The 17841-nt window shown below is 35.0% G+C and overlaps 1 protein-coding gene across 4 annotated transcripts in view; it reads right to left on the bottom strand.

Moving 5' to 3' along the window:
* The window catches only part of LOC106870395 (golgin subfamily A member 2), a 95768-nt gene that overhangs the window by 63230 nt on the left and 14697 nt on the right, over window positions 1-17841 (bottom strand). For all 4 annotated transcript variants that reach the window (XM_089346767.1, XM_014916442.3, XM_089346777.1 and 1 more), the window contains exons 2-3: window positions 9873-9995; window positions 2954-2994 (exon numbers count right to left, since the gene is read on the bottom strand). In XM_089346767.1, the coding sequence (XP_089202893.1) occupies window positions 2954-2994; window positions 9873-9995 (164 nt within the window). The remainder of the gene's footprint in view (window positions 1-2953; window positions 2995-9872; window positions 9996-17841) is intronic.

The raw sequence follows: 17841 nt of genomic DNA, 5'->3' as shown, positions 1-17841 counted from the left end.
TAAAAGATCATAAACAAATGACTATTGTCAAAACTACATAACTTTCTCTCATTCCATTTAAGCTGTATATTGAATACAGCTTTGTTTAGTAACCTTATAACAGGCAAAAACAGCTTCAAAAGCATTCAATTGAGAACACTAACACCACAATTTTCTTTTTCATACACATACATGCTTTTATGCACAAACAAAATATTCAAAGTCACATTCCCTAACTTTTTCAAATTTAAAACATCTGGCTCCCTAGAACACACACAGTTCATTTGAACATAACAATCTAACAATGATTGCATCATTGATGAAATACATAACAAAAAACTTGTCATTCATGGATAAGTAATTCTGAAGTAGTGATGCTAAAATCTTGTCAATATCCTTATATTTTACTTCTATGCAAAGTAAATTACTTATTTCAGGCAGTACTCAATTCTTCATTACTTACTGAATAGTCAACATTATTTCTCCTTATGAGATAGGAGCACCCATGATTACATGGTTACCAAGCTACTTTCAACAACTATATAGTTTCAGTTTTAGACTCAATGCTTGGCATCACAAGAAGCAAGTGTCTACTACAGTCCTGGGCTGACAACATCTCATGAACTGAATTGGTAAGCAGAAACGATGAAGAAGAGAAAGTGTGTGTGAAAGAGAGAGAGAGAATTCTGCAGGTCCATTTGAAACACTGCCTGGGCAATAAACAGTGGCATCATTTATATAAACAATTGTCTCATACTTCAGAAGAGATGTGCAGAGAAGTAAATTGAAAAATACTTTGCTTTAGAAGACAAGTAGGGCTTTGGTGTCAGGAAGAGCACTCAGCTGTAGAAAATCTGCCTCAACAAGTTTTCACTACCCCATACTGGCACAGAAAAATGGATAAAAGATGATAGTGCCCAACCTATCAAGAATCACAGCTGGTCGTGGCTAAAATACTGGTCTACCAGTTGAAAGGTAGTTAGCTCGTGCCATCACGAATATGTATCTATTGCAAAAGAACTTTAATAGCTCAGTCTACCTAACTGTAAATATGCACCAGGGAGATCTAGAGGTTCAACTGTATATTTACCAAGATACTGTATAATTGATGTGTCATTTTGCAGTGATGGGCTGGAGAGAGATTTCACGTCTTGGTCCTTCCAGTCATGGCTACATGGATATGAATTTCACTTCTGAACCTTCAAGTTCAGTACTCAGCTTGGACAAGTGTCTTCTACCATAGCACTGAGCTTACCAATGCTTTATGAGTGGACTTGATAGATAGAAACTGTGTGTGTGTGTGTGTGTGTGTGTGTGTGTGTGTGTGCACATGCGCGCACATGTTTGTGTTTTCACATGTGTATGCACTTTGTGCATTAGCATGTATGTACATCAACGTTGACATTCCAGGGTTTCATTTGTCACCATTTCTGTGAAATAATGAAATGATGTTTGCATTCCTTGTTGACTTTACAGTCAGTTGTTCTGCACTTTTGACGACCAGTTGAAGAAAAAAAAATCCTTACTTGAGAAACAAGTAAGGGATGCCAATAAACATAATTTAACATCTGTTTTCCATGCTGGCATGGGTTCAATGGTTTGACAGAATCTTGTGAGCTGCGGGCTATGTTAAGCTCCAATGTCAGCTTTGGCATAGTTCTTATGGCCAAACCTTCTCTTTGATGCCAAGATGCCCTCACTGGCCATAAAATGCTTCACCATAAGCCCACATTCAAACCATGGTAGAATTACAAAAATAGACGTTGAACAAATGAACTACTGAAAGTCAGGAAAGAATATTTAATCATTGTAAGCAACAGAAGCACTAAGTAATTGAACAATGTTTCATTAGTTGCAGTACTAAACACAAACCTGTAATGTGTTGGCATTCAATCAAAAAAGGTAAATGTTTTTGCTACAGATTTTTTGAAAATTTCTTTATTCCTGTTTTGCATCCATTTTCCCAAGCTTGCATGCGTGAGTAGTTTATTTGTTGGAAAAAGTTTTCTACTTTTTTTTTTTATATTTTACACTTGGATGCTCCTTCCTTCCTGCTAACTACTAAACTGTTAAGTCATAGTAGAACACTGCAAACTAAAATAAGTTCCATAGAAGAACTTATTGTAAACAGTTAGGAATAAAAAAGAAATTATCCAACACCCAGTTTAGTAAATAAAACCAATTCATGTTTGCAGAAGGCAGCAAGTCAAGTATTGTTGGACTGTATCATGTGACTAATTAAGTAATATACAGCTTGAAATATTAGTCTGGTACAGAGACTGATAGCAAAACAAGTCTTGTATTAAAAATCAATAATGTATTCACAACCAGTGTTTATTTTCTAGCAATTCCAAACATGAATTTTTGTACCCCAATTAGCCCCAAATCCACTATCTCAGTGCCAAAACCACATGATCAATTAACTTAAGGGATTAAAGGATATTATTTCAGAACACCCAGAATGTGCTGTTATTGTTTCCCAAATGAAAAATATATTCTCATAAAATTGAAATTACATGTACATTATGTCAATAAGAATTCAAACTGAAACATACATTGTTGAACATATATTTTTTCTTTAGCTCCACTGAGAAACTAAATGTTTAACATACAAATTTATCTGTAGTGTTTGAGTCCACTAAAATGTTTATTAGTTTTCCAAAGAAACCATTCAACATGCAGAGTACAGAAGATATACTTAATCCTTTTGTTACTGTATTTCTGTTGATACATATTGCTTTGGTATCAATGAATTTTGAACATAAATTAACATGAAATTTTGATGGAAGACTTTTATGGATATCAACTTAAAACAGGAAGTTTGTATCATAGAACCAAGGCCAGTCTCAGGTAGGTTGCTTTCAAAAGAGCTGAGAGACAGACAACACGCTTTTTGATTAAAGATACAAAACCTATAATGATGGGACATCACAACTAGTATTAGATATTAAAAAAAAAAAAAAGACATCTTTACCTTTCATTGATGTGAAGGTCTGGTAAATGGGGATTTTGATCCTGAAAATGGAAGCATAAATCAAGTGATGAACATATTAAAATGGTTACATGTCAATCAAAAGAAAATTTCTTACAAGTGGAAGGAGGGGCACGCATGAAATTTTTGTTAAGCTTTATATCTAAAAAAAAAAATGCCAAGCAGAAGCTATTTCTTTAACTGTACATAGTATCACAGTAAGCATGTAACTTTTTTGGATTTTTTTTTTGTAGCTATCCAAATACATCATTTAACCAATGTTGTTAACTGAAGGAGTAGCAGACTATAAAAGAGTTTCTAATTTTAGCTTTACACATAACCAAAATAGTTCACCTGAAACTTAACTGCCACCTTAATTCCCTGGCTGCACACCAACAGAAACTTCCTATTTTTGAAACCCTATTATGGTAAAATCAGCTATCATATTCTGCCAGGTGAACCCAAAGACAGAATATTACTTAAAAAGCACATGAGAGAGAAAGAGATACCTTAATTATTTATAAAATACATACACACATATATAAAGCCTTTTAGTCATTGATTTTTCATATAACACATTTTTCTCATGTCATTTATTGTCAGAATATGAAACTTGTAAGAGAGAGAGAGAGAGGGGGGAGAGAGAGAGAGGGGGAGAGAGAGAGACCAACCCTTTGTTTTGATCTATTTTCCATGATCTATATTTTATGCAACCTATTTATATTGCAGTTTGGGAGTAATGTTATTGTTGGTTACAGATATTCAACAAACTAACCAGTGGCTTATTTAATTTCTAATGATAAGAGTGACAAAGGAGTGTTTGTAACTTGCTGCAGAACAAACATCAAGGGCTTTCATTCAAAAAGCACTACACGCTTACAATAATTACTAATTACTTCTACATTGCTTCCATTTGCCAAATTCCATTATCAATATCTGATACTGCACAAGGAGATCAGATTAACAAACCAAACTACTATGTTTTGGACAGAAAAGGTAACAGAGGCATGAAAGTCGTGCCTTTTTCAAAAATATTAATATGACAAGTACAAACATGGATGCATGGTTAATAACTTCATTTTACAACCACATGTTTTTGGATTCAGTCACACTGCATGGAACCTGAGGTAAGTGCCTCTGCTATAGTCCCAGGCCAACAACTGCCTTGTGAAGGAATTTGGTAGGCTGAAACTGCAAGAAGCCCACTGTGTGTTTGCAAGTGTGTACAAATGTACATGAATGTTGATACTTCGTGTTTGTCACCATTTGAACAAAATAGCAATGTTGAAATTCCTTGCCATTTTTGACCAGTGGTTCTGAGCTATTGAAGACCTCTGGAATAAAAACTCCCTTACCTGATAAACAGGAAAAGTTTAGTAATAAGAAAAGTAACCAACTGTAAAATTCTGCCTCAATTACCTAACTAACCCTCACTACCAAGAAAAAAAATGGATGTTAAGCAAACAAGCATAAGTGAAATTACAATTAGGAATACCAAAAAAAAAAAAAAAAACCAGGCCACACATTCAAGTTACAAGCATCTATTCCTAATACTCCTACATATTAATATTCTATAAATCAACTGATTAAATCACTAGGGAAATTTCTAGAAATTATTGATTCAGTACCTAATTGATACTGGAATATTTCCATACATGAACCTGACTTTCAACAGTCAAGTAAAATATCACAGCTATTTCATCTTGTTTTTTTTATATATATATTTTATCTATATCTTTATTTATTGGTTGTAAAAACAAACCACTCTTCAATTACATATTAATTCAGAATTAAGCTTCTGTACACTATTGTTTAATTTCTAACTCTTCTAATACCCATACAATCAAATAATCAATCAGGCTGTGATTTCTAAGTACCATTCTCCAAATCACTGAATCAATCAGTAAATAATCCCTTGGAAGTTATTTCCACCAATACTTACAATAACCTCTCATATAATCAATATACATTATCAAAAGAATTAAATTATTTTTGTAGCAACTCTCCATTTCAATATGAACTTTGAAACTGGAATCTCCAAATTTTAATAAACCAAAATATATTTATAGAATATATATATATAGAAGAGTAGGCTGAAAAGTTCATGGGTTGATTATGAAAGAAGGCCAATGTCATTTCATCTGAAGGGGAAGTGATGGCATCAGTTTTTTGGAATGCGAAAGGCATTGTGCTTATTATTTTCAAAAGGGCCACACCATCAATGCAGAGTACTAAGCCAACTTGCCAAGACAGTTATGAAAGGCTATCAAGACCAAATGCTTGGGAAAATTGACGAAAGGGGTCTTGTTTCATTAGGATAATGCTCCAGCACTCAAGTCCTTGGTTTCAATGGCTGCTGTGTTTATGACTGTGGCTTTGAACTGGTTCATCACCCTCCCTACTCTTTTGATTTAACCTCATCTGACTATTCTCTGTTCCCCAAAACATCAAAAACACTTGGTTGGGAGCCAGTATTACAGTATAATGATGCTATATCAGCTGTTGATGACATTTTTGACCAACAGGATGAAGGCTTCTTCACCAGTGGGAGCCAAGCACTGCAACACTGATAGAAGTTTGTGGACTGCAAGGGGAATTATGTGGAAAAATAAGCCTCATTTGGTTACATTCCATGAGAGTATCTCGGTCAGCCTATGTATATTTCAGCTAAGCCCCACTCCACCCCCACCATAGTGTTGCTAAGGGGTAGAATTTTCTATGTAGCTTCTTTTTTCCTTAATATCTAAATCTTCTGATATCATACACTACTCAGTTTTAATCAAAACTCCAGTGCACTCTCTTACAGTCTTGCTTCAAGACAACATCTCTAAATTATCATAATGGTGTCCAAGTATACCCAGTCAAAAAGTTTATCTGATCATCATCCTTACATTTTATTCACTACTTATAGTTGCAAGCATGGTTCTGTGGTTAAGAAATTTGCTTTTCAACCACGATTTTTGTTTCAGTCTCATTGCATGGCACCTTAAAGTGTCTTCTACAATATCTCTGTACCAACTATAAAACCTTGTGAGTGGATTTGGTCAGCAAAAACTAAAAGAAGCCCATCATATATACATATGTATTTATGTCTATCTCCTTGACTGGACATCATGTGATTGTTGTACTAGAATGTCATTCATTTCCAATATTCTGCAAAGACACGTCTGGCCCTGAGGAAATATTACCTTGCATGGAAATAGGTAAGGACTGGCAACAAGAAGGATATCTGAGCACAGAAAATTTGCCTTAATAAGCTTCATCTGGCCCTCTGGCCCACACATGGAAAAGTGGACAATAAAACAATGATGATAAACTCAAATTTACTTTATATATACAGTTATTTAATCCTTTCCTATATCACAGAAATCCAGTGTTTAAATCTAATTTCCTTGGCATTACATAATGATAAATCTCCCCTATAGTCAGCACAATCATCCATCATAAAGAATTTCCCACAAAAGCCCAATATCTACTTCTCACATCATACAACTGTGCAGAAGAATTTAGTGTCCTATGTGAGTCTGCCAACCTTTCCTTTCAACCATAAGCAGATACTCAACAAACCTAAGTAGTACCAGTGGACATGATGCTAAAAACAGTCCATACCCTAACCAAAGAATCCAGTGCAAGAACAACAATCTCGCAGAACTGGCAAACTAAGGCTTCCTCTGCTGCTGCAATAGTACTTCCTTGTACTTGTGTTGGCATTCATGACATCATGAACAAAAAAAAAGTCAGCTACACCTAGCCTTTGACATGGAGATCATCAACCAATCCTGATTATAATGGCAGACACCATCCACATGAGGATCAGATACCGATTTAAGGTCTGACTTGATTTTACCGAATCAATGTTTTTGACTGTCCACTTCATTATTTACACTATCCCTATACATGCATTCAAGATGCACAAAGAATCAAAGAGGTGTGTGAAGTTAAGCACAAACTGAAAAACAAGGCCTCAAGTGAAACTATTCCAACATCTCAGCTTCTTGATTACACTGTGGGACTGACCATATCCGAGACCTGGAATCTCTTTCACAAACCTGGAATGACATTTCTCTCTTTCTTCAAAAAAGGCATTCTTGCAGTAACATTAGAACACTAGTTCAATAAATACTGAAGCCAAGATATTTACTATCAAGTAATATCTGTAGCCACTTTAACATGGCTGTCTGCTCAAACGGACTCTACTGCAATTTGTTAACCCCAGGAGGACATCTCCCCTAGCTGGTTAACGATGCACAGGGGTTAGAAAAAAATCACAGTAGAATCCGTTCAAATGGACAGCCATGTTAAAGTGGCTATGAATATTGTCAGTCCGTTCAAATGGACAGCCATGTTAAAGTGGCTATGAATATTGTCAGTACAACTACTGCACTCTTCAGGAGATTTTAGAACTAGCATTTTTGCTCATATTTACTATCATTCTACCATAAGGATTTCATCAAGAGCATGATCAACACCTATGAGAAAATTAATATCATCTTTGACCATGTCAAGATCTTGCAGATAAATTTTCACTTTGAGAAAGTTTCTATAACAATATTGGAACTACAAAGCAAACTTTTACTTTTCATGAACTTTACAGCAGCTTTTGATTCTGCTGATTGCAGCACACACTGGGATATCATAATTACAAATGAGTTACTTGTGAAGCTGCTCATCTAATTAGAGTTTATTACATGAGCAAAGGTCTTCAACATCTATTCAAGTGTTTAGTTAGGCTGTGTTCCTTCTTCAGCACATTTCAAATATGTCATCAACTGGATTGCAGAGTGTGCTTGACAGATTTCCCAGGTGTCACTGTAGGACAAGATTTCACCTTCACTGACCTTGACTATGCTAACAACCCCACAATAATTGAGAACAACAACACGAATGTATAATCAGCTGTTAAGTGTATACAGCACATGTAGGCATAAAAACCGATATGGAAAGACACAGAGATCTACTAGCAAGATTCTGCAAAACATTGATCAGTTCAAGCATTCAAGCCCCCACACATACTTTTTCCAATCTTTTCCCTACAGGAAATCAACCTCTGAAATCCCCACTCTGTCCATATTTTTCATACAACCATCAACTTGCAGCTGTTCAAGAAGAACATCAACAACATAATCCTACTGATCTTAGAGGGTCTGTGAAAGCCATGAACATAAGCACCTTCCTCCAGATAAACCATAAAAAAAGATAAAAATTATTACAATATTTTTGCCATGATTACTTCAAGTAGTTCTATGTTATTCTAGTGCAAAGGTAATGAATTTGCACAAGAGATATAGTTTATAGTATCACATGAATACAATGTAATTTTTAGTCAGTGCTTTGAAATTTTCACATATTGACTTATCACTAGTTGCAGCTCCTAAGCAGATGCAGTCACAATTGTATTGCTTCTGTGTAATATGTATAACCAACTAGTGATTCATTTAGGACACTTTTATTGTATATACTTTATGTATGAAAACTTTATTCCATCCTTCTGCATAACTAATGTAACAGCTGTGACTGAACTGTATTGTAACAATTGACTATTGTTTGAACACTTCTTTTGTGTAGTTAAAATCCTACAATGTTTAGTTATGTAGGGTAATGGTTTTAGTTCTGTAGTGAAATAAGAAAAGAAAAGTAAAAATAATTAATGTAACTGACTATATGAAATAAAAACAAAATAAGAGTAATAAAAATTTAGGTATAAAAACAAGTCAATAAAGGGTATTAAACAAATGAAATTAATGCAGAGTGATTTGAAACATTCTTAGAATGGCACTGCTTTGTCATATGATACTTACACTATGACAGAAGAGATGTCGAAAATATTAACATAGATAATTTTGTGTCTGCTTTCTATGCTGACATAGGTAGGATAGACCAGCCCAGTTTGAGACAGTTCTTATAGGAAATAACTGCCTTACAAAACATCTTGCTTCTAAATTTCATTGGTTTCTAAAGTCGGATGTCCAAGAAGGAAGAGAGATAGGAGTGAGAGAAATGTAGGAGAGGAAGAAGTAGGAGAAACAACAATAGCTGTATTTGGTAAGAGGTTTAAATTGAAAAACATGGGCGGCATGATGGGATACCAATAAAATTATGAAATGGTAAAAGAGAGCGAATGATGGAAGGACAGATAGCAACAGAGGTGGGCAATGGTGAGAGTGGTACATATCAATGATCAGAGACATGGAGAAAGAGAGATAGAGAGAAAGGGATTGATGACCAGCAATAAGAAAGGATGCTAACAGGGGATATTGAATATGAATACATACGCTATCATCCAATATCCCCACCAGTATACCTCTTCCAGATATCTTTCAAAGTTATCTTCCTTATGTATCACATGTCTATACCAATGCATTCTTCTCAACTGAACACAAACCGGATTCCAAATCTGATCATTCGTTAAAAGCAACAAATCTCCCTAAAAACCATACCTACTGCCTTACAAATAGAAGAACGTCCTAGGTAATGTAGTTCTAGATACAGTGATTGAAAAGACAGACACTTGTCATAACTAGACTCTTACAGATCTGCTTGTTTGGGGGAGGGTATCAAACAAGAAACAAAATTTAGTTACATCAAACATAAATAAGTAAACTTTATTTCTCTACCACATCAAGAATATACAATAAATAAGGTGGCCAGCTAGCAGAAACGTTAGCACACCGGGCGAAATGCTTAGCAGTATTTCGTCTGCCGTTACGTTGAGTTCAAATTCCGCCGAGGTCGACTTTGCCTCTCATCCTTTTGGGGTCGATAAATTAAGTACCAGTTACACACTGAGGTCGATGTAATTGACTTAATCCATTTGTCTGTCCTTGATTGTCCCCTCTATGTTTAGCCCCTTGTGGGCAATAAAGAAATAAGAATATACAATAAATGTTTAACATGACGAGCAAAATTCACTCTGAATCCTTACCGTGACAGATGATGTCTTCTCTCCTACAATGGACGGATTAGAGGAAGGACTTACACTGGAACGCGTAGATGAAGATTTAGTATCCTGACCAGAAGTCTTGCTTTTCTCTTTAAATCGTTTTAACTGGAAAAAAAAAGGAAAAAAATTTCAATACATAAATTTCTTCAAACAATATATCGTCAATTCTTTTTACATCCCCTTTTCCATGCTTACATGAATCAGATTTTCTATGACTATGCCCTTTTTATCAATTTCTCACCTGTTTCCAAGCAAGGTATTTTTACCCATGGCCAAATATGCTGAAAATAATACAATTAATGGCGGGGGGAGGACAATGTGTGCAGGTAATATATTTTAGCAAACAAGATCAGTTAAGCAAAACTAACTAGAAAAATATTTTTGAATATATTGCTAGCATTATTTTATATATCTATTTTAAAATATTAATGAAAAGTATTCTTAATTCTTTTGTTTTTGTTATAAGCACTTTAATCACTCAACCATTCCTGCAGTAATTATGGACACTGCAGAAATTTTCTGACTTCACTCTTTATAAGAGCTCACACTGGAACTATTGTACCCAGTACACTTTACCATCACCCAATTCTCATATACTACCAGTCATCACCCATTCACCCTCTGCCAACATATTCACTAGACAATTGTAATGATGTTGAAGGTATAAAACTATATAGTTTGGAGAAGTGGTCTGATTGTGCTGTTGAAGGTTGAGGAACGAGCTATAGATTTTAATCAACACTGTTAGTAATATATATAAACACTGTCTATAAACAAGATTGTCATGGACAGAAAATGGACTAGCAGAACAAGTTTCAACTCAATGTTGAGATTTCATCAGCGACTGTGTATTGTATTGTCTTTCGATACCAACCTGGCTGAAAATGTCTCTGTAGTACAAATGTCTTGCTTTCATAAGTTTTGAATTAAAATCTTCCACCAAACTTTAGTCACGATTTATGTTCCTAACACCAACTTAATGATAACTAAGTTATTTTACTAAATTCTTTGTTAATTTAAAATTAATTAAAAGAAACACAGAGCATCTCAAAATAAATAAAGTAACAAAAGGGTTAACTGACCACAAAGACAGTACATATAAACCCACTATTACTAAAGGCTTAAGTAAACTGGATAACCGACCTGCATATTACAATGATGATGATAGATTCTGTGTCCAAACAGCAGCATACCCTCAGGTAGCTATGGAAACTAATTATGGACACTGCAGAAATTTTCAGACTCCACTCTTTAGACTTGGAGGTCTGACCACAGTAGCTAAGCAGGTTAAAACAGCTGCAGTGACTAGCAAGATGTAGATTTTACAGTGAAGTGGCCTTCTCCTAAGTACAAGGTCTGATCAATAAATATCCGGACTGTTGCCAGAGTAACGAATCCACTTGGCAAAGATTGACCTTGAACTCTGTTGTGCATGTGCCCCAATTTTTAACATTCTAGCTCACTGCCGCTGTTTATAGCAGTGCTTGGAAGGAAGGTGTGTAGCGTGTGATCATTGCATTGACCATGACAGAGAAAGTTGTCATGGCAACAACTGCTCAGAGGTCTATGCAAAGTTTCAGAAAGTGTGTGGAGAGGGGTGTATGAGCTGCACACAAGTCTACGCGTGGTTCAGACATTTCCAAGATGGCTGAAAAATTGTCAATATTGATGAATGTTCTGGGAGACCAGTAACCAGCAGAACTGAGAAAAACATCGCAGATATGCATGCAGCTGTGAGGGGAAATCATTGAATCACCATCCATGAGTTATCAGAGGATGTACAGATTAGTTACGGTTCAGTTCAGTCCACCATCACTGAAGATTTCGGTATGAAACACGTGTCTGCCAAGTTTGTGCCAAAGCTGCTTTCAGCTGACCAAAAATAAACAAACACTTGGGTTTCAGTTGCACAAGATGTCCTTCATTATGTTGAGAACTTTGAAAACTTTGTGTAGGCCTCTGAGCAGGTATCACCAAGCTTTTGGCAAAATTTGATGCAGATTCTCTGCTCAAGTTTCTGTCATGATCAATGCGATGATCACACATTACACACCTTCCTTCCAAGCACTGCTGTAAACAGTGGAAGTGAGCTAGGATGTTAAAACTTAGTGTGCATGCACACCAGAGTTTAAGGTCAATTTGTGCCAAGCAGCTTCACTTTGTATGTCTTAGCTTCATTACTATGGCAATGGATCACACCATGTAAATTGCCTTACAAAGCTGGAGAGCTCCACCTACCCTGGTGTTGCCAAAAGGTTATCAAAGAGAGCACCCACCAGACCACCTGATGGACCCCACTCATTGATATGCTGCCAAAGTTGACTCCCCTAACATATTGTATTGCTATCTTAGTATATCATAAAGCATTATTTAATCACAGATTAAAAAATTGTCATGATATTTTTAACAAACATCTTTGTAGTTTACTTATTTTAAAGATTTCACTTTAAGGTTTCTTTTTTTGGATTTGATTTGCAAGATTCTTTATGTGAGTTCGTGTGTTGAAGCATATTCTGTTGTCTGGGGAGAGTCATTCTCTTTTAGTGCCTTATAATTTAACACACTCACCAATAAAATTTCCACTCATTTACTTATTTTTCTAAAATTCGTTGCATCTTGCAACCTTTTCAGCAGTTGTTGACTGTCCGTTATTCAAGCTGCAACGCAGCAAAGACCAGAAGAACAAAAACAAAAGGAACACATGCACACAAACAAACAAAAAGAACACAGCTTGAATAACGGACATAGTCAACAACTATTGAAAAGGTTGCAAGACGCAACGAAAATTTTAGAAAAATAAATAAGTAAATGAGTGGAAATTTTACCAGTGAGTGTATTAAATTATTATAAGGCACTGAAAGAGAAGGACTCTCTCCAGATACTTTAAAGTTTGTTAAAAGTGTAAATATAAACAAAATAAAAACATTTTTCAACTTTTGCAGTGTTGAATGGTATTTATAACATTTGTACTGAGTTGACAAGCTTGTCTGTCTAAAAACATCTTAAGGGCTGTTAGAATAAAGATGTTACAGTTCCTATCAAGGACTTTGTGGTAAAATATATATAAAAGAAGAATTATTAAGTATCTACAACTACACATTAACAATTGCAAAGTTATTTTCAATTATTTATGGTTGAAATATTACAGCCCACATGTCTTTGCCATGTTGTGTCCTCTTTAATAATGGCTTATAATGTTTACAGCTGAAATACTGAATAAGTTATTTTTTTCCAACTTTGCATTGTTCAATAGCATTTATTACCTCATTACATACTACAAAGATATTTCAGATCCATTACAAGTAACAATGGAACGAAAGAGAAAAACACCAGCAAACCACAACAGAGAATAATTATGAAATTCAGAGATAGTTTCATTATTATTTTTACTATCATTAAAATTATCACATAACCAAAGCCAGTCTTTGGAATTCTATTATGCAATATTACTGGCAATATGTTAATTTTCTTAACTGCCTATCCTATACTTCCTTTAGTCTCTTGCCTTTGAGAACATTAACAAAACAACATTAACATCAACAAAACATTTGATTGAGACAGAAATTATTGTTTCCTTGCTAAACTGCCCAATTTTACACTTCATCATCCTAACTCTTTAGTCAGAAGCATCTTTAGATCATACATTAACTGATGCAGCTCTCATTGACCCACAATAAATTCTGGTGTGTCCTAAGGTTTGGTTATGTCATCTACATTTCCTACAGTACATTAATGGCATAATTGTTAAATGTTCTCTAATGTGGACATGAAAATACTCTTTCCTTCAACAGCACAACATAAATACATAATTATCTAGTTTTATACCCTCTATATCACCATAATCATCTAGTAAGCACTTTAAGCACTTACACTGTCCCTACTAAAAAAGAATAAACTCATTAGTTTGGTGGTAGTGTTTTTTGTTTATTATTATATATCCACCAAGACGTTACTTCACTATAATGGCAGTCTAGACAGGATTTTGAACAGAGGTAGGACAGATACGAGATACCCTACATGATGATCTTATTCTAACACTCCCCACTCTAGAATGGTACCTTATTGACTGTAAAAGGATGAAAGATGAAGTCAACCTTGGAGAAATTTTAATTCAAGACACACAGATTTGAAATAAATACACAGAAAGCATTTAATTTCATGTCCTAATAACTTTACTAAGTACACCCAACTCTTGTCACCCCTCCCAGGCTCTGCACCAATTAATCATGCTTAATCCAGAATGTCAACATGCTGGAGTTCCCTCCATGCCAGTGTCTACTTGCAAATGTTGATTTGCAACTGTTCAAACTTCATGTGCATTATTAGTTTCACCAGTCTCAGCAGTTATGGTCATATCCTGTTCTCCCAGTCTAAAGAGTAGAAAAGAGAAAAAAACTTCAGCAGACCAATTCAGAGATAATAATGGACAACTGAAAATTCCAAAGAAGGGGACAAATTGACCCCAGGATTTGATGTCAATGAAAGGAAAATCCAACTTTACTTATAAATACAATTCATTCATTTAATCAGTCACATCACCAGCAAACAAGCTAAGTTATTACAACATCAGACAGAATGCTTTGCAGTATGTTCCAACTCTCAATATTTCAAATCCTACTGAGATCAACTTTGCCTTTCATCCTTTCAGAATTCAATAAAAAAAAGTACCAATCCAAAATGGTAGTAAGAACATTGGATCAGATGTGGTACAGTATTTGTTTTGGCTCTTTATATTCCAAGTTCAAATCCCACTATGGCCTGCTAAACCACTGCCCAGCTAAACCTCATCACCTGGCATTTTGGGTGCCTTTACTAGAGTCCACTCTGTTGCTAGCATTCAAGCAAGGTCTTCAGTGTGAGGATGCCTTCCTTCCTCTTTCCCACCACTCCTGGAGACTGTAAAAAGAGTCATGGTCACTGCCTTCCATCCTCACTAAAAGATAAAAGATCTTTGACCTTAGAGGTAATGATAATGAATTCTATGGGGAAAAGGAAACAAAGGAGATATAATATAAAGTGGTAAAAACTGACCTCAAAATAATGAATCTCACAAAAGAGACAGCAACAGACCATGAAATATTCAAACATTGTGCTGTAGAGGACCTATCCAACTCATGCAAGCATAGGAAAATGGACTAAAAACAATGGTAGTGGTGGTGGAAGGTTGGTATGTGTAATATCTGTATTTAGGTCACTCCTCATTACATACATAGGTCTCTTTCTCTTTCCCTCTGTTACTATCATTTATCTCATTCTTTCTCCATTCGTTTAGCTCTTATTTATTATTTTGAAAAAATTAGGCACAGTGGGTTGCAATAAAAAAAAGTTAGCTTTAATGATTAATTATATATTTCGAAAATGTAAGAGAGACAAGTTTCAAATCCTAATTCAAAATTGAATGAGTTACAGTGGGGAGAGAGTCTGATCTTTTGTATGATAGGTTTCAATCTTATAAGGCCTCATCAAAGAAGCATTGTTTTATCAGAACCTCAGTGGTTAAAAAATATAGAGATTCTGAATGAACATTAATGGTATGACAACTTAAAAGATGAAGGGTAGGTAGGCAGAGAGGTTTCAGTCAGCATGAAAAAAAAAGGTAGGAACTGACCACATGGTCATTAATTCAAATCTATAAATTTCCAGATTTAATGCAACCATCTGGCCCTTTTCCTATTGTAGACTTTACTCAGTTCCATTTCATTTGATCAGTTAGCATCACTAATTCCCTACGGATATTGAAGATAAGCATCACCATCAAAAATTAGACCACTTAATAAAAAAAATTGTTTAATCTCATTACAACTATTATTATATGTCCCTAAGCAAAGCAGCAGCCTTGCATGATCTAGCCAGTTTGCTTGACTGACAAAACAAGTTAACCTGTTTCATGGTTGAGTGGATTATGATAGGAAGAATATATAATTGTAAAAATATTCCCATATCCAGATACAGAAAAGTCTAAATAAAATATACTAGTCATCATTAACCCTCAAATAATATACAAAACTATAAATAACAACACTTTACCATTAATAATTATACAGTGCCACCAATAAAAATCCTCATTAAACAATATCAACTAGTCAGATATTTGAATAACTACAATGTCCTTATTGTAAAGTTAATGAATCATTAGTTTCTATAGACCATAGAACCCAAAACATGACTAATAGCTGAATGTGAAATACACTAAATGATGATTATGATAAAAATTGTTTTAAAATGACAGAGAGAAATAAATAACTCAGTGTGTGGCAGGAGGGGGTTAACTGAGTGAAAAGAAAATTCAATATTTGGGTAACATTTATTTCAGTTTTCATCTCTGACAATACATAATGGCTCCTATATTATAACTCACCTGTGAAATTCTCTTAACACCATCACTGATTTTCCATCTGCTGTTTTTTTCTTTCGGTAGTGGTATGGGATTGGACAAGACTTCTATAGTCAGATGCCCTTCCTGCCTCCAACCTTTGTTTTCTAAGTAAGGTATTTTTTATTTCACTAGTGGCTTCACACATCAAAACCAAGTTATGGGAAATATTGTTTACAGGAAATAGCCCCAAGCCAACTAAAGCCTTTGAGTGGATTAGGTAAACAGAAACCCTTTTACTTGTTTCAGTCATATGATTGAGGCCATGCTAGAGCACCTGTCTATACATCACATGATGGAAGTAAATAAGCATCATTATCATGTAAGTGATGTTCATTTTCAGTCTTCTGTGAAAAACATGTCCAACCAAGGGGAAATATTACCTTACTTAAAAACAAGGCATCCAGCAGTAAAAAATCTGCCTTGGACATTAAATAATGATAGCTCAGTGTCAATGTATAGACACATGGAAACAAAACACACACAATGGACCTCTCCGGTTTCTATTTACCAAGATTCACTCATAACATTAACCAGTCCAAGGCTAGAGTAGAAGAAATTTTCCCATAGTGTTACACATTAGAAAGTAACCCCAAAACATGGAAATGCAAAGTGACCCATATTTAATGAATAGTAATATAATTTCTATAAAGCATACAACCCAAATAATGACTATCATTTGAATATAGATTAGACCACATGATAATTATGATGAAAATCATTCATTTCAAATAATAGTTATAATATATATTATTATGTATATGGGGGTGGAATAGCTGACAAAATTGCTGAATAACAATTACTCCTATAAAGATAACATATTAAACTAATTCTCATTTTTGACAGAATGAATAATGGCTCCTATGTTTATAACTCTCCTAATCCTAAAATTCTCTTAAAACAAGCACCTCAATGTATCTGTTCAGTCTCTCTCTCTCACACACACACACACACACACACACACACACACACACACACACACACACACACACACACACACACACATTGTTTTCTTATGGGCTGTGAGATCCAAATTTTCACAAACCTTACAACTATTGTTTTCCCTGTTTGTCACTTTTATTATACAAAAGTTAACTTTGTATTCCTCATTTCCTAGCATACAGTCCCCTACCCAGTCCCCATTTGTTGTCTTGCTACCTGCATGCCAACTTCACTAGGGCTGGTAGAAAGAGAAAAGCACCCAGTACACACAGTAAAGTGGTTGGCATTAAGAAGGGCATCTAGCCCTGAAGAAAAAACATGCCAATGTATACACTAGAGCATGATGTAGATGTAGTCCTTGAGTACTTTCAAATCATCCAACCCATGCCAAGATACCATAAACATTGCCAAATCCATTTTCCTCAGATCTATATATGCACTCCCTTCAATTTCTTTTTTTAATCTTCATCTTAAAACTGCAACAATTAAAACTTAAACTACACTAACCCAAACTAGTTACATCTACCCATCAATCTCAGACAGTAAAAAGTACCATGCAGACCACCCTTCTGCTACTGGACTGTGAAAAAAAAAAAAAACTACAAAGTTTTTACTTTAAAGCATGTCCTAAAAGAA

Source organism: Octopus bimaculoides, chromosome 2 (genome assembly GCF_046866305.1).
Source record: "Octopus bimaculoides isolate indiv1 chromosome 2, ASM4686630v1, whole genome shotgun sequence".
NCBI lineage: Eukaryota > Metazoa > Mollusca > Cephalopoda > Octopoda > Octopodidae > Octopus > Octopus bimaculoides.
This window is presented reverse-complemented; position numbering and strand designations above follow the sequence as displayed.